We start from the raw sequence: 23324 nt of genomic DNA on the forward strand, positions 1-23324 counted from the left end.
TTTGAAGACTTGTACAATGACTTTGCCAGGGAAAATGTAATTAGCTGAAGACAACATGCTGCTGATGTTGGAACCGGTGGTTTAATGAAGCCTCCTGCCCTAATGAGAACGTCAGTGTCTTGCTCGGAGATTGCCGTCACAAACAGGGCCTCTTCTCCAGATTTTGTGCTTGATTAGTTCCAGAGAAAAATTGAATTGTAATAATTTTTTTTTTTTTAACAGGGAGAAACAAGAGCCACAGCACTTAGTGTATGGCCCAAGAGCAGACTCTTGACTGTCAATCTTCCCTCCCACTCCCCTCTTTGGTGTCAGACAAAGCTTGCTGGCAAGGAGTGAGGGGCTTGGAGGGAATCTTAGCATGTGAAACACTAATTATGTTCGTAGGTCAGCGTCTCCCCCAGTCCTTAATTCCCTTGCCTGTTCCTTTGCTACAGTTCTTCAGCTCTATTATGCATATTACTTGGTGCCAAGATTGAGTCACAGCTGGAGTGTTACAAGAGATGTGACCATGGATGCCCGTTATTCTCCTTAGCAAGGTGGGTCAGATAAGTTACAGGTTAGAAGAGCTTTATGAGCAGAAAGCCATGAATAAGAGTTTTGCTAACCTCTGTATTCGATCAGCATTAAATGACTTGCATTGGGAGTAACCATTATCATTGTTAGGGCCCTAATGCAAAACATGACCTGCAGGGTTTCTCCTACCTTTTCCGAATCTGTTGGCCAGCAGTCTTTTGGGTGACCTGACTGATGCAGGTTCTAATTTCCCTGAAAGTGTTCAAGTCCCACATTTTCTCCCCAGCCTATCTTCTACATGTGTTGTTGTATTATGGAACACATGTAGCGTTCCTCTTAGGGCTCTGACCCCAGAACAAGGGCTTACAGGCAGCAAAGAGACCTGAGTTTATGTGCAAGTGTGGCAGGCTATTCTCAAGGAGATAGTTGAGCATCTGTGCCTGTTGACCCTAAAGGCATTTGATTTCACTTAGAAAACATCCACCCAAGAACAGATATCTCCGTAAGTTTTCTCTTCCCATGTCTAAACGACCGCCCAGTAAGTCTGGCCGCCCTTGGCACAATTAAATTATTGCTTGAAATTATGCACTTGGTCAACCCAGTGATTACATTAACTGATCAGCTTAATTGAAGAAGATTGGGGGCATCTGGGGCAGGCAGTGAAGACAGTATTGAGTGTAGACATTTGAGAATCCTTACCTGCATAACCCTAAGAGTTAGATATAGGAGCAAGACCACCAGGGCTTAATTTGGAGAATATGGGAAGTTGGGGAATTGCAGCCCAGGCTACAGTGGTGGGCTCCTTTCTACTCAACGAGGTCATAAAACAACATTGTTAAGATCAGTGGTTGGGTCTTCGTTTGAGCAAATTATGTAGCCCCTCTGATCTCCTGTTTCTTCACCTAAAAAATGGAAATGGTAATTCCTACTACTTATATTTATTGGTAGGATTAAATAAAATGATAATGGTAGTTCACCATTCACTGTGTTTGGCACACGGTATATACTTTACAAATGGTAGTTATTATTTCTCTTCCATTGTGCCGATACTATAGGAATAAGGCAGTGTGTCTGTAGAATTGCAGAATGAGGCAAGAATTCAGGGGAGGAATTAAGCATATGTAATGGGATTGCTATAGGAGCTGAGAAATGCTTTTGTAGTGGTATGTAGCCTCCGAAATCTTTGCAAAGCTAACGGTCAGCTCTGTAGGATTGTCACCTCTCCCAGTACAGACACTGTGCCATTGGAGGTTCTACTGTGAAAGAAAACCCTGGCAGGGCTTCTGAATACTTGACTAGACCCTGCCACAGCAGACCTCATGGCAATCATAATGATAAAGTTGGACCTCTGTTTGTGGGACAGAAATATGGTCAAGGCCCGCACCTGTGTGAAGGGCCTTCCACCTGTCCCCTCGCAGGCATCTCCTGGATTATGCAGCCTTTAAAGGTTCATCTCAGTTTTTAGCTGGGGAGGAAAAAAGACCTTTAAAAAAAAAAAAAGACCTGGTTCAGAGAGTGATATTGATGAATATGTGCCCAAATCAGGGAAATCTTGACATCTTGACACTCTCTCCGTTTTATTCCCAACTTTTTTCATCTGAAGTCATTGGAATTTCCACAGGTCATTGGAATCCCCACAGGGGTCCTGTACAATGTCTGCCCTCAGTTGGTTTTCACTTGCTCAGCGCCAGCTGCTGCCCACAGAGCTGTTAGGTCTCTGAGACCTCCTCTCTTCCCCTTGGGCTGGGCTACCTGACGTTTGGGGAGATGGGAGGAAGAGGGTTTAACAACTCCATTATGTTCAGAGAGAAAGAGGGTTAAAGTCTAATGGTCATTAGCATATACCGTGCCAGCTGCCTCTTCTGTTACTTGTTCAATAATTCCCTTAATGCTTGGTCCTAATGGAGCAGATTATTGTTATTATTTTACTTCATTGAGATCACCTACTGCATAAAAACAAAGAGGAAAGGGGGAAAATAACGTGGCCAAGAATAGGCATGGAGCATTATCCAGCTGGAGATATTTATTTATTGGCTTCATGCTTGGCTTGTGAAGTTCTGAAGGGCTGGTGCACATGGCCCGTGGAGGGAGCCTGTCTCACGCAGCTCTGCCCATGGGTTGCTGAGACAGCGACCTGGCGTGCTTTTGCTTCCGTGTGGACCCGTTTATCTCCCAGCCTGCCTGTCATGCACAATGTACACATTTGTGCACGTGCATGCACGCACATACCCACACGATGGGTCACACGTGGGGCCAGCCTCTTAACATAGCACTGATTGCGGTCCCATCCATAATGTCTGACTAAGCAGCAGCATCTCTCAGAAATTTTCTAAGTCTACATCTAGAGGGAGTGGAGGACCTCAGCTTTGCCTCTGTTGCCTGATTCCTCGTGGCTCTCTCACTCTGCAACAATCTAGGCCAGTCTTTGGAATTAGGGGATCCAGTAGGGTAGCCTTGGGCCCGGAAAAGCCAGCCGTGGCAAGCTGCTTCTGTCACCCTGCTTCGTCCAGCTCCACTCGACCTCAGCCTTCTCATTAAGGCAAACGGCAGGTTCCCCAAGGTACTAGTGATCAGAGAGCTCTGAGCTCCTTATGCACAAATGTACTCCCTTGCTTTTACTTTGGGACAGCAAAGTCAAGCCTCAGAGGTAAGAAAAATCCCAAGAACTAAAAAAGCAGCTCTATAAAAAGAACCTGAAAGAGGACAACTTGAAATAGCCCAGGCTGGCTCCAGCATGCTAGGCTCTAGCCACTTTCCCTGCAGAGCTGCAGGCTCTCATTAGCTGAAACTCCTGAAGCCTCACAGAGGAGTTGAAGACAAACTTCCCAGATTAAAGAAGAAAGACAGTGATCAAACCTAACAGAATCAAAACTTTTAGACCTGGGAAAATAAAAAAAAAAAAATTAAAAGCTATAAAGTTGAGTTTCCTCTTGAGAAGAACTTCATGCTCATAGCCTCCTTGGGTTGGGAGGGCCCTCTGAGGTCAAACTGCCTAACCTAGGGAGCTCTTGATCTTAGAGTTTTTCTCTTGCTTATATATGGAAGGTTGCCTGGTCCCTATCTTTACCCCCCAGATGGCATTTTAATGAGAGCTCTTGGGGGGACATCCTATGTCTTCCCTACGCTTTGGATATTTGGACTTAGAACGGTGGGAATGGGTTCTGAAGCATCTCATGGCAGCAGGCTCCAGTGAGAGGCTGACCAGGCAGGGCAGGTCTGTCCCCTGCCAGTGGGATGTGCAATTCATGTCAGAAGCCCCAGAGGAATGTTGAAGCCTCTTAATTAACATGGTGGCCTGTGGCAACTGGAAAGCATTTCCACACGATTAAAGACTTCAGCAAACCCCCAAGGGGAGGTAATGTTCCTAATAATTTATAAATTGCACCCACTACTTAATAGGCTTAACCTGTAGCTTTTGTCTTCCATTTGGGAAGGAGATGGGCAGAGGATAATGGATTTCTATTCACCAGCCACCACAGAAAAGAGAATTTGCCAGAAGAGCAAACCGAGGGGCTTTCTCTTCTAGTTTAGGGACTCCTGGCAGTAAAAGGATCCTCAAGGTCAAGAATGTGTTAATACAATTTCAATGACATCTTCTGATTTCCAAGGCCTATTGTGCCTTTGGGGAAGCGGGTGGGTCTGCTTATCAGGGCTGCATTGGCTAAGCTGGAGTTGATAGCCTGCCTCTGAAGGATCAGTTCCTTGGTCTGTAGTTGCTGGCATTACTGGGCAAGAAGAGCTCACAAATATTTTTTCCATAATTAGTTTACCAGTTGAGAGCTGTTTCTAGTTTGACAGGTATCAGTGTTATAATCAGGAAGTTTCCAATTTGCAAGAGTCAGTGCATTTCTTTTAATCACTTCATTTGATAGATGAAGGCCTGGGGTAGGTTCATAGAGGCTGTGCAACTTGCACAAAGTTGTTCTGGTTAGCTCTGCTATTTTATGGGTGACCTACCTGCTATTAGAAACTTACTGTAGTTTTCCACGGGGCTCAGAGAAACGTAGGATTGGATGGGACCTTGAAAATCATCTCTTCACCTCATCCATTCCCTACCCCTGGGATATTTGGATCTAGATTAGAAAGTGAGCAGCATTGCCATATGGGCTTACACAGTTTTTCTCCTCTTGGTCTGCCTTCTTTGAAAGCTGGAGAGAGATAGAAATGATCACTGTCATATGTGAGACAGGGCATTTGCCCTAGACCTTTGGGCTTTGTTATTGGGGAAAAATAGGTGACAGGCCACCAAACTCGTCTGTTTTATTCTTAGCTTTTAACCACCATTTAATTCCTTTAGGAATAGAATTTGAATTCAGTGTGTCCAGTGCCTTGAGGGATCATTAATTATGTCTCCGATTCACTCTTCTGGTTACTCCTAGGGCAGAGCTAAGCTTTGACATGTGAGTGGATTGATTGTCTGCAGCCACTTGACAGATGGTAGCCGGAAACATAATCTCAGCTTTTCCGCTTCTCTGCCAAGGGTTCGCAAAACCCAGGTGACTCCCTAAACTTTGGTGAAATTTGATAAATCTGGATTCTTTTTGTTGGGATTTGCCCATCATATGGCACTGATTTGGGATAATGGAAGGGTTTTACTGGCCCCTGACGTTATAGGTTATACCTAGAGTATAACCTCCAGTCCAAATATCTTTACCTATCACAGTTTCTTCTGTTATAAGAAAAGAAGTTATGGCAGGCTATTTCCAGTCCTTGTGATCTGTTTTTTTGTTTGTTTGTTTGTTTGTTTTGTTTTTGTGATCTGTTTTTATCTTCCTTTTGTGCCTATGTTTACCTTTAAAAACCAAATTATAGAGATTATTTTCTCTAACTCAAAGGTAAACCCCATGAGATCAGGACCTATTCCTTTATTATTCACTGCAGTATCTGCATAACAGTGACCATAAGAAAAATGCCTCTCTAAAGTGAGTAAATATCTGTTGAATGATTGAGTCATGAATCGAATGGATGAGTCACGTAAGCAACTGACATATAAGCTTTGCTTGGAGACACACAGATGATGTCCCTATTGAAAGACACTCAAAGTTGACCTCCCCTTCTTCCCTCCCTCCCTCCCTTCCTCTTTTCCTCCCCCCTCCCGCCCTCCCTCCTTTCCTCCCTCCCTTTCCACCCTTCCTTCCACAGTTATTGAACACTTAACTTCATGGAAGGCACTACTAGGATTGACCCTGGAACTTAGCATCCTCTGCTCTCATGAAGTCTATAATCTAGTAGATGAGATCAACAAGTAAATCAGAGATAAAAGTACTTGTGGTTAGTTATGTGGAAGGGTTCTATGGGTGGTTCAGTGATATAGGGAAGAATTGGCTGAGGTTATGTCACTGAACTGACTTCAAAGGACAAGTAAGGGTTAGCTAAGGGAGTGAGGAATGACCCAGACCCAGGATGAATACACATGTCAGATAATGAGACAGTCTTGTGGTTGGCCTGCATGACTGGGATGAGCATAAAAGGGAAATCTGCCTAGAACTTTCTATCCCTGAACAATCACCATCAGTGCTATATAAAACATTGTTACATAAATATTACAAAATCTGCGAATTATCTGACAAACCTCATACTACTCTCTCAGGTAAGTGCCCAAATTGTCAGTTTCATGAGAAAATAAAAGCTGATTTCATTTGTTTGATCTCTGTTAAAGCCAGCAGAAATGATTTATTGATTTTTTTAAAGGAAAATATATTTTTAAATACCACTTTTTGCAAGCATCTTATTAATAGATGTGGAGATTTCATATACCCCAAACATACTTGTAGATACAAAAATTTTAACAGTTTTGAGGAAAATCAATAGAATAATCAGAAAACTCATGAAAAGATGAATAAAGAGCAAAAAATTACATATCTTGCTGTCAGTGTTATTTTTTTAATGTTCAAAGTTTGCATTTTGTTACTTCTCACTTGGGTCCAGATGTACCTTAATGGGTTTTCTGTTTGTTTTGTTTTGCCATAAAAATTCAAGTTAACACATAAATGAAGCACATACTCTGAACACAGCTAGGGTAGTGCAGAAGCTCAAAGCAAGGTGTAGGTGTAGGAAGAACTCCTGTGCACTTCTGTAAAGCCTGGGAGATCACATTGCCCACTGCGTTTGTCAGTATGCTCATGTTCACATGCCAGGTGGAAGTCTATTTGAATGGGGCTGAATGCTTAGAGGAAGTTTGTTCCTCCCAACAAACTTCCTTTCCTTTTTTAATTTTTATTAAATATAGTTGGTTTACACTGTTGTATTAGCTTCAGGTGTAGTAAAGTGATTCAGTTGAGTATATATTATTTCAGATTCTCTCCCATTATAGGTTATTATAAGATATTGAATATAGTTCCCTATGCTATACAGTAGGGCCTTGTTGTTTATCTGTTTTATATATAGTAGTTTGTATCTGCTAATCCCAAACTCTTAATTTATCACTCCCCCCCTTTCCCCTTTGGTAACTATAAGTTTACCAACGAATTTTCTTTTGTCAGACAAGAACTCGCCTTGCTCTTTTTCACTTGATTATTAGGAAGCTCCTAGCCCTTCTTGGCCTAGGCTTTCTTTCCATTCATCTGCCACCTCTTGGTTTCATTAGGTTATTTGAAAGAAAAATCCTAGAGCCTCTGTGAGTTTCACTGAAACTGCTTAAAATCTCCAATGGAAGTAGAAGGGTTAAAAGTAATGGTAACATCAAAGAACGGTGGTTTATCACAGGAATGCAAAAGCAGTCGAATTTGACCACTGGATTTGAGTCCTCACCATAGACGGAACATTATCAAAGTGGCTACACCCATGCCTTTTCCCAGTATAGTGGAGGCCCTGTACATAAAGTTCTCCTACCTACTCCCTCCTCACTGGATAGAGCAGATAAGCAGTCCAGAGGTATTTGTGTGTAGTGATTTTACAAATTATTATTACAGCATATTATTATTATTAAATAATATTACAAATTAATATCATATAACTTATGTATATTATTATTTCGATAGTAGTCCACAACTAGTAAGTCATAACAAAGCGTTGTGACATCTGCCATCATTTTGGGTTATAGACGCAGAGAGACTATTCCACAGTTTGAGTGCCTGAGAATGTTTTTCCATATGCCTGTGCTGTTTCACCTAATGGCTGGAGCTCATTATTGGTAACTGATTATTAAAAAACTGAGGTCATCTGGAGTCAGTGACTCTAAGCAGACGGAATGTTTTGCTAAAGCAATACTAGAGCTGCTAAATGAACTGGCTTAGCCAAACAAAAACTTGTATTCTAGCTCCCTATGAGTTGTTATTTTTTTAAAAAAATTAGCATAAAATATTGCTAATTGAGTGTCTAGGCCCCTACATGGTAAAGGGGACTTTAGATGAACCTAACAAAACAGTACCATGAAAAGAGCAGTGGAAGAGGATCTGGGTGTAGAACCGGTTCTACACTGTCTAGTTCTGTAGTTTCTCTGGGCCTTCATTTCTTCAGAAGAGGAGGGGCTGAGTCTAAAGATTTTCACTGGATCTCACAGTTGAGAGGGAACACAGATTTCTCTGTCGAAATTCAACTAAACTGAGAGTCTAATGGTATCCTCCAGGCATGTAGTGGTGTGTGAGGCACAGTCTTATTTTAGCACAGAGACCTTGAAATGCATCTGCTGTCTTTGCCCTGCCTACTAACCTTGAGTAGGACGCTTGAGTGGGTGCTTGTGCAAGGTCCTTTGTTTACGATCGTGTCTCTTTGTCAGCTAGATGTGCACTTTGAGTAGTTTCTCTTTTTCCTTCGAAAGGTGAGGATGGATTCAGGCGGAATTACCCATATTCTCCTACTCTATCCTTTTAAAATTCATGAGATAGATGCCAGGGTGTACATGTCTCCAGTGAGCGAAGCTCACTCGGGGTGACCGCAGCCTAGTGGTTAAGAAGGTAGGCTCTGGAGTGGGAGTCATTTTGGCCCCATTCCAGTCCTACGATTCATTTGCTGTGTGACCCTGGACAAGTTATTCGGCCTCTGTGCCCTAGCCTTTTCAAATGTAAAATGGGGAAATAGTTGACCCTCCCTCTCAGAGTGTAGAGCATTTGGGGCAAATGTCTGATACAAAGTAAAAGCCCCATTAACAGACCACTGTCGTTGCTTTATTCCTGTGTAATAAGCGGCATGAACCTATGGCCTGGATCTTATCACAACCCCGTTGTGAGCAACTGAAAGGAGAATCAGAGAGGAAGAGTGGAAGGGGCGCCTGAAGACCTCTCTGCGAGCGGGAAGGATGGTGCTTAAACCATTCCCGGGAGGTGGATGTTTATGCTCCCCTTACAGCTCTTTAGGGAATAAAATTACCTCGAGCTTTCACTTGCCTGATTCAATGTCTGACAACTTCCCTGGCTCGGGAAGTTATTCTTTCTGTGTGGCTTAATTACCTATTGTTGCAGTTTCAGTTTGGGATGAAGGAAAGTTAGTGGGTCTGACTCTGAGATAAAGGGTCTGCCGAAAAACCACTGGGTTGGACTCAAACACTCATTCTCAGCAAACGGGTGCAGGGCTCAGGGGCTCTCTGTGCACATCTGCAGGGCGGCCAGGAGGGAGGGACCATGGGCGGCAGGGGCGGCACTTATCAGGGACCTAGAATGCTTGGCTCTGGACTCCCACCCCCACTGTAACCTGAGCAGCTTCATATTCATGCTTTCTCTGTACTTGCTTGAGAGATTTCACCAGGAGAAAGGGTTATGCAGATAAAAGAAAAATTTGAAAACCTGGAGGCCAGTGTATGTCTCCAAAAAGCCACCCGACATGACAGGTCACTTGACAGCTGACTCGGTTACTTCTTGTCTCAGCTCCTCTGAGCTGCCTGTTGGAAAGCAGCAGCATCCTGTGTGTGAGTGCGTGTGCACGTGCTCACAGTGATGGTGGGAGAGGGAGGATAAATGGGAAAATTTACAGGGAGTGGAACTTTATAAATCTAAGATATAATTATTATGAGACCGGAAAAAGCCCCCTCTAATATACTCAAGGGAATCATCTTGACCCAGCCTTGTGTGGGGGAGCCCCTGGGAATTAATAGAGGGTTTTCACCTCTAGCCTATATGATGGAGTGACAGTGATTGTAGCCCAAGATGGAGAGCAGAACCATTTGGCACGTGCCCACCTAATGAAATAGGTTCCGAGGGGTATTGACCAAAACAAAGGGAGTGAATACAGATTGTGCACGGGACGATTTATGCCCACTGAGTGCTGTGCAGCAATGGGCTTGTAAGCCCTTCCCGCCAAACACTGCCCTGGGCACACGTTAAGGCGAGGCGTTCAGCCTCGCTGAGCACTGCATCCTCGTCTCTGACGGACAACTTAGTTGTGTTCAGGCTTTTAAGTAATGGCCTCGGAGGCCTTGGAGCACCGGAAGGTTCAGAAGGAAACTCCTCTGCCAGCCTGAGTCCAGGACAACATGGGTCTCAGTCCCTTCTCTTGAGCTTAGCAAGAATGGGAACATCGCTCAGGACTGTGTGAGTGGGAGAAGGCTGTCTCCTAAAGCAGCAGTGACCCCAAAAGTCATGTTCAAATGATGAGATTTCTCTGCACACTTGGTTGTAAGTTCCTGATGGATGTAAACTTCTCTTCGGATGGGTCTCTGGTTTTCTCCTGCTCGGGCAATTACTCTGATGGAGACATTTAAGGTTAGGCTGACAGCCTTGACTCCCTGTGATACAATCTATTAGATGTGTTACCTAACTTAGTACTTACACCACCCTGTGAGGGTAAGCGGTATCTTTTCCATTATACAGATGAAGAATCTGTGGTATCTTCTCTCTTATACAGAATCTGAGGTCTCGAATTTAGAGGACTTGCTGATGGTTGGTGGAGGCAGAGTTAGAATCTATATATGAATGATTTTAAGATATGAAAGAGGAAGAAACCAGATGCCATCCCACTGCTAAAAATTGGCCTGAAACCAGCTTTACATATAGCATATCTGCCTTAAAAAACCCTCTCTCTTATTTCTGCAGCTGAAATTACACACACACACACACACACACACACACACACACACACAATCACAAAGACTTCTTTCTTCTTCAAATTGTTTGCTAAGCCAGAAGCAACCGTGGATCACTTGAAATGATGCACTAATCATCCCAGTTCCATTTTTCTTTCACCCTGATCACCGATCACAGCAGACTGTCCCTTTACTGCTGAGTGACGCTTGCTATAAGCACTTACTGCACCTAAGTGAATGAATGAATTAATGGGTGAGTGATGGATGGTAACAGCGGGAGGGGTGAGGCCCCTTGGTGGGATGAGCTCACCCATCTTCCTGCATCCACCTGCTGTCCTCTCTTCCTAGGGTGGCATGATAGCGCTGCTGCTGTCCATCTTGTGCCTCGTGATGATCCTGTACACTCGCCGGCGCTGGTGCAAGCGCCGCCGGGTCCCCCAGCCCCAGAAGAGTGCCAGCGCTGAGGCTGCCAATGAGATTCACTACATTCCTTCTGTGCTGATCGGCGGGCACGGGCGGGAGAGTCTGCGCAATGCCCGCGTGCAGGGCCACAACTCCAGCGGCACCCTGAGCATCCGGGAGACACCCATCCTGGATGGCTACGAGTACGACATCACTGACCTGCGCCACCACCTGCAGAGGGAGTGCATGAACGGAGGGGAGGACTTCGCCAGCCAGGTTACCCGCACCCTCGACTCCCTGCAGGGCTGTAACGAGAAGGCAGGGATGGACCTCACGCCAGGTGGGTGCCTCGGTCCTTGTCTCAGGGCACTAGAGAGTGGGTAGGGAACAGCTGTTTTCTAATTTCATGGCTGGTTGTCATACATAATGGGATGTGCCAGTGCCCTTTCCCAGGTGGGCAAGAAGCGTAAGCATTTTCCTGAGATGATGGGAGCCGTTTTCTAATATACGAAATCAGAAGAACAAGGGTGAATTGGATCCCTCTCCACTTCCACTTTGCACTGGAAGTAGAGGTACTTTTACATCCAACAGAAGAGTGGGTTAGAGCTTTTTCATATATAATGAGCACTCCTCGGGAAAATAGGGATGTAGCAGAAAAGATCAACGTGCGTGTGTGACATTTTTGTATATGGTATGTTTGTGTGGGCAATTCAATTTTCCATTGAAGTGGAGGGGACAGAGGTATCTTTCTTTTCTATGACTCCTGAGACTTTGGCCTGGGGTGTTTTAGTTGTGTTGTCTTGCCCATACCTCTGTGGTCTTTACAAGGGATGTACCTCTTCAAAGAAAATAAAGGAATACGATCAAACTGTTTGACCTCAGATGCTTTGTGCATCTATGAGACACTGGGTGGAAGAGACTTGGAGCTAATGTGGCTGAACAAGACCAGAGTCGGTCAAATGCAGAGAGGAAATGACTGTACTTTTCATTTATAGCCTATCTCTCATACTGCTGTAAATGACAACTATCTGTAGATAAAACCCCAAGACAATGATCCTTCAAGGAACTGCCCAATTATCTTTGAAGAAGACATTTTTGAAACTGAATATTGCTTAAGGTATGCGGACTTTCTGTGGGGCTTGAAATCACATCATAGAGGTTTCCATTCTGCTTGTTATCTAGAGAAGATCCTATGACTAGGCATGTCTTAATAAGGTGTAAAGTCTAGACATTCCTTGAGACTAGGGGATGTGTCTTCAATATCTCATATATTCCCTAGCACCTGCCATAGTGCTAAGCCCACCAAGTAGCCATGTGATTAGAGACTCAGGGAGCAGGCAGATAGCACAAATATGTGAGAGAGCTGGATGTCAACAACAGGGAACGGAGCAGACTGGGATGAGAGAGAGGGGGCAGGTTCCGCCTGAATGCGCTCAAATTCAAATTTCTGTGAAACTCTGTGCTGACCAAAGGAAAGAAATCTCACCGAACAGCCACACGTGGTGACCCTATCAATACAGAATTGGTTGAATTGGATTTCCTTTCTTCACCCCTTCTCTCGTAACTCTGTAGTCCCCTAGAAATCAAAAAGAAGCATTTCAGTCTCTGCCAGTCTCTCACTTTAAAGCTTTCATATTTCAGTTTCTGTGAAACCCCATGTACTTGGTTCATGCAGATTTCCTTGCTCTCACTTTCTTTGGCCTTTTAAAGTTTCTGCCTTGGCCTTTCCTTATACAGGAAGCGACAATGCCAAGCTGTCGCTGATGAACAAGTATAAAGATAACATCATTGCTACCAGCCCCGTGGACTCCAACCACCAGCAGGCCACTCTGCTTTCTCACACCTCCAGTAGCCAGAGAAAGAGGATCAACAACAAAGCAAGAGGTACCCGCGTCTGGTGTTAGGGCTTGAAGGTGGCTTCCTTAATACCAGCAGAGGCAGGGCCGTTAATATCCTTGACCCCCACTCTCAGGCATCGCTAGAGGGGCTGTGTTTGGTCGCAGTCTTTCTACAGGCCTGTTGTGTGTTACTTAACCAACAAATTTAAATGTATACACACCTTTTGACCAAGTAATTTTAGCAATGAGAATTTATACTTAGTAAATAATAATTGGACAAGTATGCAAAGATGTGTGTAAAAGGCTGTTCATCCCAACATTGTTTAAAAGAGCAAAAAATTGGAAGTAGCTTAAATGTCCGTCAGTGGGGAATTGCTTAACTACCTGCACATCTGTCTCCCGGCCAGTGGCTTAAGATGATACTATAGATCTATATTTGTTCATATGGAAAGTTGCCCACCCATCTACTCAATGGGGAAAAATTAGGTTATAAAATAGAAGGTACAGCAGAATGCCCTTTTTAAGGGGAACTTAAAAAACCTTTATCTGCTTCTGTATCAGGAAAAAGATGGAGAGTGTATCATCAAATGTTAACAGAGTCTTTCTCTGACTTGGAGGATTTAGAGGACATCAGCGTTGTTCCTTTTAAACATGTGGGGGTCTTTTGTTTGTTCTTTTCTCTCTTTTTCACATTGAATATATATTAATCCTAGAACCAGTTAAAAAATACAATATAGACATTAAGACATACAGCCATATGCCCCTTAGGACATAATTCCAGCCTCTATCAACCAGAATCATGACGTGTAATGAGGGAAATTTCCCTTTCTTCCTTTTCCACGTACCGTCCACGATGGTCCTCTCCGGCAGGTGGCTCTCCTCAGTAGGAGCATGGGCTGGGTGGATGTAGGGCTCTAGTGATGGCTGTCATATCGAGGTCTCCTTCTCCAATAAATCTGTGTATCAGGAAGCTCCAATCCCTGTGGCTACTCCTCCCAGATTGTCAGTCACCCTGCTCGTGTTTTCCCCTTGAACTTGCCCAATGATTTGGTGTCATGAAGACAAAACTGAAGACACTGTTTTTGCCCTTGTCTTTTCATTACAGCTGGTTCCGCCTTCCTGAACCCTGAAGGGGATTCTAGCACAGAGGCAGAAAATGACCCCCAGCTGACCTTTTACACTGACCCCTCGCGGAGCCGAAGGCGCAGTAGAGGTAGGAAGGATAGAGGGGCAAAGTGGGGTGAGAGGGGCCATGGGGCGGGGAAGGCAGGGAGCTACAGAGGTGCTGGGTCAGGGAGGGGGCTCTGTGGACCAAAGCCAGTGTCCGCAGGAAGAATTCTTGGACCAAACTTGGTGTTTCCTCCTAAGGAAGAAAGAAGAGCCTAGAGTGGAAAATTTCAGAGAATCATCTCTCCCAGATAATGGCACTCTCAAACAAGTTTCCAAGTTGTTTGAAAGGCTATTTCTTGGTCAGAAGACTCTCAATTCCTTCTGGAAGCCTCGGGAGTCATATTTTGCTGTTTAGACACAGGAAATAAAGTTGATAAAGTGTGTTATACGTGAAAAAATAGACAGTATATTTACCCTCGCTTACCCAGCCATCCTGGGATTGAGTGAGGCAGAGCTTGGGGGGTGGGGTTAGTTGAGGAACGATCTGTGGCCTGAAAAACATGTGTAGTGGTTTTTGACCTTTAATCCCCTGCCCAGCAGAATCACAGGACTCCCAGGGCCCAAGTCCCCTCCCTTCTCCTAGCAGGGCCCAGGTTGGTTTGTTCATTCTTCTCAGTGTTGATAGAGTTGTCCTTTCACGCAGCCACGGTCTGTGACTCTCCACCCTGATGTTCAGTGGCTTCAGGCATGGCTATTGCAGCTGTGGCTACCAGTGCCTATGACTTTGTGGGCTCACCATCGTTACTGAGGGAGGTCTGTGTTCAGGCACCAAAAAAGCTTCAGCATTTACTTGCTGTGTGATACTGGATAAAGACAACAACTTCTCTGAGCCTCAGTTTCCTCACATATTAAATGGGTTAACAATACCTCACGCGTAGGGCTTAATTATATTAAAATGTGCCTTTTTGGTGACTGGCAAGGCACTATGAGATCTCTATTGTGTTGCTGTTAGAACTCTCCACAGTGCAGCCTTGGGTTTCTACAGCACTTCATCTTAAAGAATTTTAGACAGGGGCCCGTCGAGATACAATGGAGGGTATTTGAGTGATGTCATCTTGTGTGATAGTCAGTAACATTTTCCCCAGCCAATAATCAACCAGTACCGCCCCCCCCCCCCCCCAAAGACACCTACCTTTTGGCTGTCTCCCACCTCCATCTGAGTTCTTGACGTACTGAGGAATTCTTCCCAGAGATTGAAGGAAGCCCTGTTAATTCCTCAGTTCCAGTTCTGCAGGCTCTGCTGCTATCAGTACAAAAGTTCTTCCCACCACTTTTCTCAAGAGATCAGTGGGGCTCTGGGTTGCCTAATGTCTGGTGCCCCAGTATCCCTGAGGTGAGACTGTTGACTCTTGATGTTCATTACATATTTATATACAGCAGAGAGTCGTCCTAGGCCCATCCACCCTAGGCCACAGCAAAGCAGGGTGGGTTCTGCTTTAATAAAATCCCGTGTAAGAAAATCTATAGTAATGAATTAGAATGAGTTCCTTTGCAACATAAAATTGTTACTTTTAAATACCAAGGTCTCCTAGTATATCAACTGTTTATTGCTTTTAACTAGACTGTAAGCTTCTTACGGATGGGCTTTTCTAATTTATTTTTCCAAAGTGCCTAGTGAGGGATTTTGCCTGTAATAGATGCTTGCCGGTGTTTGTTGAATTGAACTGGATACATCAATCAGGCCAGCAGGAAATTTTATAACCCACCTGTCATGGGTCAGGCTTTGTGATCAGTAGTAGAAACATGAAAACATGGCACAGTGATAAGACTTAATTTAATAATATAAATAAAGTAAAATGAGTACTCAGAAGAGAGAACAGTTAATTCTACCTGGCAGCAAAAGGAGGCAAAAAGGGAGAAAATGATTAGACTTGGATTATATACAATGCATAGAATTTCTTGAAAGAGGAAAATCTAGGGGAAGGGCATTTCAGTAGAGGAAAAGAGCAGATACAAAGCCTTGAAGGCACAAAAGAACATGGCATTTTCAAGCAAGTAAAAGGAGTTCAATGTGGTAGTTGTAATCCAGGATTTGAATATGTAGGCACACAGGGATAGGAGGGATGGGGCTGGATAACAGGCTAGAGGACCAGTGCACGCACGATGTTAATGGGTTTGCACTTGGTTCTGTAGGTCAAAGGGGACCGCTGGAAATTTTGAAGTCAGGTAGAGATTCTGGATGATGGGTTGATGATGCAGAAGGACCAGAGAGACAAGAGGCAGAGCAGCAAGTCATTTTGCCATCACAGGAGAGCAAGTGCCTGTAAACAGTGACTACACTGTGTGAGAAGGGCTGTAACAGCAGGGTGCACAAGGGCGGGAGGAACAGCAAGGAATGAGTGAGAATCGGTTCTTGAAGGTTTCAGGGAAGTGTTTACAGGGAGATATTGTTTGAGCTGAGACTTGAGGAGTAGGTGCATACCAGGCTGACAAGGTGACAAAATGGCATTCTGTGGAGGAGGAAATAGTATGTGCAGTCACAGGGACATAAACAATAATTGTCTAGTCAGAGAGCAGGAAATAGTTTACTAGAATAAAGCTTCTGGGGCAGCCTGTGGTCTGCTTCGGAAATAAGGCTGGAAGATCAGGAGATCTCCCTTGACTGAAGGACTTAGACCTGACACTTCAGTTGGAGTCATTGAAGGTTCTTTAAAGAGCAAAGCCCTGGTCTGCTCTGCTTTGTGAACGATCCCTCTGAGGCAGCGTGGAGGATAGGTGAGAGCAGGGGGAAGTTGAGGCAGGGAGACTGGGTGGATGGCTGTTGCCATAGTCCAGGGGTGAGATGATAGACCAAGGTAGGGATGCAGAGGATGGAGCAAGAGAAATTTGGGGCACAAAATGAAAAAAGATTTAATGGCATTGGTGGGGGGGTGGGGGTGGCTTATGAAAGAAGAGGGAAGAGATAGACATGATGGCGTATGGGGGCTTGAGGAACCAAGTAGACGGCAGTGCCATTCGCTGGGCAGTGGAAATGGTAGGGAGAGCAGGGTTGGAAGGAGGGTGCAGAGCCCAGTTTTGGATATCGCATTTGAGGGCCTGAGGGTCATTCGGGTGGCGGATCTGGGCGCTGCTCAGGCCTGGTATGGGCTGGAGGAAGAAATGTGTAAGTGTGGGAAATAGACTGTGTTGAAAGGGTACTAACATGAATAGAAAATCTCCAGGTAGCAAGGGACAGGGGATCCAGAGGCCACCTGCCACCCTGCAATCACTCCCTCCCAGCTATTGCCAACACACCCACTCAGGGGACCTGCTCCCAGAAAAGATGTGTGCCACCATAGACCACATCTTTTCCCGTGTTCCTGAGACGACAATTGCAAAGACTCCACTGGACCCAGAGATTGAATAGTGAATTGTCTAGGGGCTGTAACCTCACTGGATCTGTGTGTTGATTCCAGCTCCCCTCCTTAGTAGCTGCTTGACCCTGGACATGCCCTATAGCCTCTCTAACGCACTGTTTCTGTGGGAGCTGCCTCATCAGGCTGTCATCGTTAAATGATATGCCCAGGTGTGAGGCACGTAAGACACCTGATATGTCAGGTGTAAGGTGCCTGACAGGTAATTACACTTATTCATAAGTGTTAACTATCACTATAAGGTTAATCTCTTTGAGACTTATTTTCCTTATCTATAAAGTGGGTAGGTACTGTACAGACTCATAGATTTATCGTAAGGAAGCAAATGTTTAAAATAATGTATGTAAAACACTTAGCACATTGTCAGCCGTAATAGATGCCTTTCATTGCTATCAATAATAAATATTAACACAGACTGTAAGAAAATTCCAAAGTATTCATACATTTTGTCGGCAGCTTGCTTTGCTTTCTTGCTTTCCCACATCTGTTCTGTTTCCATGTGAAAGGTCCCTCTTCTTACTCCATTTTATCCTGTCCACCAAAACCAAACAAACACCCCCAAAACCTCCCTTCTTAGCCCTGTCCCCAGCTACTTGGAAGTGTTTCTTATCCCTCAGCTTTCATATTTTCTCCCTAAGCTTCCATTTATAACCTTACCCCAAGGACTGCAGGACTGGGGAGAGCCTTCTGGTGTGACAATATCTTCTACTTGTATAGAGCAGACGTTCCTTGTTTTCCTCCTTCCAAGCCCTGGACTCTCACCCACAGAGTAGGTGAGAGGTAGTTTGAACCCCAGGAGTGGAGAAGCTGGTTGGTGAGAGCGCCCTCTGTGGAAAGCCATGGGAAGTGCAGGGAGTTCCAGCGTAGGGTAAAAGCATTCCCACCACCCTTGGGCAAGAGGTTGGAGCCCTGCCAGGCGAGTAGAGGGGGACAGTGCCCTCCTTTATGATTTCTCTTGTGACCTGGCCCAGGAGGCATGCAGAAGACTTGCTCACAGCTGACCATTGTTGACTCTGAGTGTTGACAGTGTTGACACCAGTGGCCCAGTCCCCTCTGACACCAGGCGATGACATGGTGTTCCATGAGGGTGAAAGTCACTGAGCTCACGCACTAGACACATTTCCCACCTGGGCTGGGTTTGCCAGCTGCCTCCCCTGTTTTCCAGGTTGAGCAGCAAAAGGCCGAGATGGCCCTTCACTACCGAGATTTTTCCCATCAAGTGTCTTGCTTTTGCCTTATTTTCAGTGGGCTCTCCCCGAAGTCCTGTGAATAAGACCACCTTGACCTTGATCAGCATCACCAGCTGCGTGATCGGCCTTGTGTGTTCCTCTCACGTCAGCTGCCCTCTCGTTGTCAAAATCACCCTGCACGTCCCCGAGCACCTGATCGCTGATGGTAAGTCCACCTCTGAGGATGCCACCTCTGCCCCTCCCCCGAGAAGAATGTTTCAGGGTGGGCAGGGAAAATATAGACAAGCCAGGGAGCCCTGTTACCTATTAGTGAGGAAAAAATAAACCTGGATAAGAAAGACTTAGGACAAAGTTAGATCGTCCACTGATGAAATCAGAAAGCAGGTTAAAAAAAAAAAAAAAGAACAGATCACCTCCTCCTTTCTATGCCCATTTCCCATTTCTGTTTGTTTTTAATTAAGCACCTGTCTTTGTGGATAAATGCAGGGCACACTGGCTATAGGTACATAGACACCAAGATTCTCTTAGCCTTTGAATGGGGAAAAGCTAAGTGGAGTAGTAGAATGTTTAAGCGTTAGCCACGTTTCCGTTTGATACACCTGGTGAGAAATTCCTAATTGCAGTAACTTGCTATGAGCCTAGAACTCTGAAGCAATAATTTACTTTCATCCAGGGGGACCCTGATATAATGAGGGAATAATATACATTCTGAGAGTCCCTGAATTAGTTAAGCCCAGAGCACCTAATTGACTTGTTAATGTCTGTTCTCTTGGTTGCCGTAAGGCTGAAAACAGGTGGGGACTGTCTGGAGTGTTAGAGGGCCTGCTATTTATTTTCATGGCAACTGAAGACAGGCAGCAGGTCTCCGTTCCTTGGACGACTGCCAGGGTCTGATGGAGCCGTGCCACGGCCATCACAGAGCTGCTCTGTCCCTGTATCCCTTGGGTCCACACTAGTAGACATGGGATGGGACAAGGCAGCAGGGGATGATATGGCGGGAGATCCAAGTGTTGGCCGAGTCTCCATCCGCTGATCCCTTGCTCTGTGACTCGTGGCTGGCCAGGATTGGTAGAAGTAATGACCTCGGGTGGGGGCTAATCTGCAGAGCATCGCTCAGCCTGTCTTCAGTAATGTGTGTGTGTGCTGTGGGCACACACGGGCATGCCTCCTCTCTCTCCCCCTGCAGGGAGCCGCTTCATCTTGCTGGAGGGGAGCCAGCTGGATGCCAGCGACTGGCTGAACCCTGCCCAAGTGGTTCTCTTCTCTCAGCAGAACTCCAGTGGGCCCTGGGCCATGGACCTTTGTGCCCGGCGGCTCCTGGACCCCTGTGAACACCAGTGTGACCCCGAAACTGGTAGGCGGGAGCACCGGGCAGAGGGTAACTGTCAGAGTTCATGCCTCTTGCAACTACCCCTCAAAATCCAGGCCATCCCTCCCAACTGACCCATTACCCCTGGGAGCCGAGACTGTGCAAGCTGGCAGCATGTGGGTGAGCCCCTGAGCTCGCTGGCTTAAAATGTGAGGTCATCTTCTGGCAGAAGCCTTGGAAGCCTCCTAACTGTAGCCCCAAGCCAGACAGATCAGCTCGCTGTGACCTCCACAGACCATGTGCCCTCCAGTCAGGGGATATCAGCCAAGGGGGCTAAACTTTTATGCATGTTTATTGTAGAAAATATGGGGGGCTTCCCTGGTGGCGCAGTGGTTAGGAATCCGCCTGCCAATGCAGGGGACATGGGTTTGAGCCCTGGTTTGGGAAGATCCCACGTGCTGCAGAGCAGCTAGGCCCGTGCGCCACAACTATTGAGCCTGCGCTCTAGAGCCCGCGCACCTAGAGCCGGTGCTCCATGATGAGAGAGGCCACCGCAATGAGAGGCCCGCGCACGGCAATGAAGAGTAGCCCCCGCTCACCGCAAATGAAAAAAAAAGCCCACGTGCAGCAACGAAGACCCAATGCAGCCAAAAATAAATAAATTAATTAATTTAAAAAAAATGGGAAAATTAGAAAAGCTTATAGAAGAAAATGATAATCATCTATAATTCTATCTCCTGCAGAAATAATTTAAAAAATTTAATGTCTTTCCTCCCTTCCGATCTTTTATCTATGCCTGATTCTTAGAGGCTTGTAAGCACACCAAGTCCAGTAGAGTTTTCTTGATTTTTTTCACTTAACATTCTATCATGGGAATTTTCCAGAACCACTAAATAATCCTCAATAACGTAATTCTAATGGCCATTTGGTGTTCCACTGTATGTCTATATCATAGCTCCTATTTAAATAGTCCCCTATTATTTGACATGTAAGACGCATTAAATTTTAAATTTTTATGAACACTACTAAAATGAATATCTTTCCACATAAATGTAGGGCATGTTTGAAGTTATTTTATTCAGATAAGTCTCAGAAGAGAGATTACTGGGTGAAAGGGTATAGCCATCTTTCAGGCTGTTATATTTTCTAGGGGGGCTGGGGCTGCTCTGAGAGAAGGGGTTTGAATTCATACACAGCGTGTACTGGGGTGCTCTCAGTGCTTCTTGAGCTCCAAGGAGTATGGCTCCTTCATCCCAGGTTGCTTTGCCCTTTCATTGTAGAAGGGGTTCCTCTATGGTAGTCTTTATAAAGACCTATTTCCAGTAGGTTCAGTACCACAGATAGCTCCTTCCCAGAGGAGTGGTAAGATGCCTAAGAAGCAAGGAAGGGGAGGTACTGATGTCTAAGATCCCCAAGTGAAACATTGCTGGAGTCTAGGGCCAGCTTTTCCAGCTCTCTCTACCTCACTTACAGCCCCCCTCCTCCACACTCTCTCTCTCTCTCTCTCTCTCTCTCTCTCTCTCTCTCTCTCTCACACACACACACACACACACACACAGATGCATCATTTTAAGGTGCCGGGGTAGAAGGATATTAGTAGAGGTTGACTCCAAGAGATCTAGCTGTTACTTGTGTTACAGTCCATTGCTGTAGCTCTCTGGGGGAGTAACAGGTAACTGCAACATCAAAAGTTCACCTTCATAGGTCTAAAAGTTGTTGTTACGTGGGCCCATCACAGAGATTCTAGGTCCCCCTATGAAGGAGAAAGTACAGCATTTTAAACATATGATGTCTAAGACTGTGCTTACTTGCTGCTCCTCCCACGCTGTCAGGCAAACACCAAACTAGACAGATGGGCCGTGCACCATGCCCAAAAGCCAGTGGGCTCGGGAGAGAAAAGCAGGCTCGTCTCAGAGGTGGGGCCTCTCCATGCAACTGAGCTATTCTCTGGTCCCCTCTGACTTGGATTAGGAGACCCTGGACCTCCTCACTTGTTAAACTCGCTTCTGAGAGAAGCGTGATCTCCAGAGGGCCTTGGAAGCTTCACCTGAGGTTTTTAAAGAACAGGAAGCACTTTGAATTACAGGTGGAAAGAGGGATTGGTGTTTTAAGCTTGGAGGGTCTTAGAGATAAACTCCTCCTTCCTTTAGGTCAATGCTCAAATTCCCCAAGAAGTTACACGACTTGCCCGAAGCCCCACAGCTACCTAAGGCAGAGTCGGTGTTCTGTCTACCATGAAATCAGAGCAGAAGTGGGATTGTAAAGGGTTGCTTAATTCCCCCGGGCAGGTCAGAGCCAACGTATTTGTCGCTGTGACACTATTCAAGCAATCACCGTTGCTAAGCATCACTGTTTCCTGAGCCAGAAGCTGAAGAACCTGCTTGTCCATAGCAAAGCTCCCATCACCTCTTCAATCCCTCCTGGATGTCTCATTTCTAATCCTTACTGAAAATGACTTTGGGAAGCCCCTCCCCTGCTAATGGCTTCCCAGTGTCTGTGACAATTAATGAATTTCCAACTGGAAAGCCAGGGAGAGAGGTTAAAAATAAGAACCCACCACAGAACTAAGGTGCGACATCTTCATTCCGGGGTAGCCGCTGAGAAATGATACTGCAGGGACTTCCATTTTCGTTAATGCTGGGATTGGAAACCCTCCCCCTTCCTGCCCTGCTTCTGTCTGTGCCTGGGATGATGTGGCCATCCCACGTGCTCGTCAGTAAGAAACTTTATCGCCTCCCACACTCCATCCTAAAGCCTTTCTCCAAAGAGCTGAGTGTGGGCATTGGCTGCAAGTCAAGTCGACGTTATTTTTGCAGTCCTCCAGCTAACTCACTTGGAAATGTCATGGTGTTGGGACATGTGCTTTCCCAGCCATGCCGAGGGGTCTGCCCACATGGATGGGTGGAACTGTGCAAGTGCACGTGTATACTTTTTCACACATGCAAACAAACACACAAACAGGCACTCAGTCACTGCAAAGGAGCACCCTCCAGTGCCTGAAGCTCTCCTCAGGCATCCTTCCAACGTGTTTCAAACTTAAGCGTGTGTTTACTCGTCACCTGCACAGAGGTCCAGAGTACCAGGTATGGTATGAGGCTAAATGGGCCCCCGAAGATATTCACGACCTAATCCCCAGAACCTGTGAAAATGTCACGTTACCTGGCAAAGAGGAATTCAAGTTGCGTATGGTATTAAGGTTGCTAGACAACTGATCTTAAAATAAGGGGAGTATCTGGATTAACCAGGTGGGCCCAACGTAATCACAAGCGTGCTTAACAGTGGAAGAGAGGGGCAGAAGAGGCCAGAGTGATACGACATGAAAAGGACTCCACCAGCCATTGCTGGATTTGAAGGTTGAGGAACCAGTGAATGTGGGCATCCTCCAGAAGGTGGAAAAGGCAAGGAAACAGATTCTCCCCTCAAGTCTCCAGAAAGGAACATAGCGCTACAGACATCTTGTTTTTAGCCCAGTGAGACTCATATCAGATTTCTGACCAGCAGAACTGCAAGATAATATATTTCTGTTGTTTTAAACCACTGAGTTGGTGATAATTTTTTATGGCAGCTATAGAAAACTAACAGACTAGGGAAGGA

General features: G+C 45.5%; 1 protein-coding gene across 2 annotated transcripts in view; it reads left to right on the forward strand.

Annotated features, from left to right (window-relative positions):
* The window catches only part of ASTN1 (astrotactin 1), a gene marked incomplete at both ends in the record, with an annotated part of 323470 nt that overhangs the window by 143359 nt on the left and 156787 nt on the right, over positions 1-23324 (forward strand). Inside the window, 5 exons of one of the 2 annotated variants that reach the window (XM_082865541.1) lie at positions 10817-11210; positions 12608-12754; positions 13814-13921; positions 18477-18626; positions 19608-19799. In XM_082865541.1, coding sequence (XP_082721667.1) covers positions 10817-11210; positions 12608-12754; positions 13814-13921; positions 18477-18626; positions 19608-19799 — 991 coding nt within the window. The remainder of the gene's footprint in view (positions 1-10816; positions 11211-12607; positions 12755-13813; positions 13922-18476; positions 18627-19607; positions 19800-23324) is intronic. The other variant, XM_082865542.1, reaches the window with a different exon arrangement.

Source organism: Leucopleurus acutus, assembly GCF_964270905.1.
Source record: "Leucopleurus acutus genome assembly, chromosome: 2".
Taxonomy (NCBI): domain Eukaryota; kingdom Metazoa; phylum Chordata; class Mammalia; order Artiodactyla; family Delphinidae; genus Leucopleurus; species Leucopleurus acutus.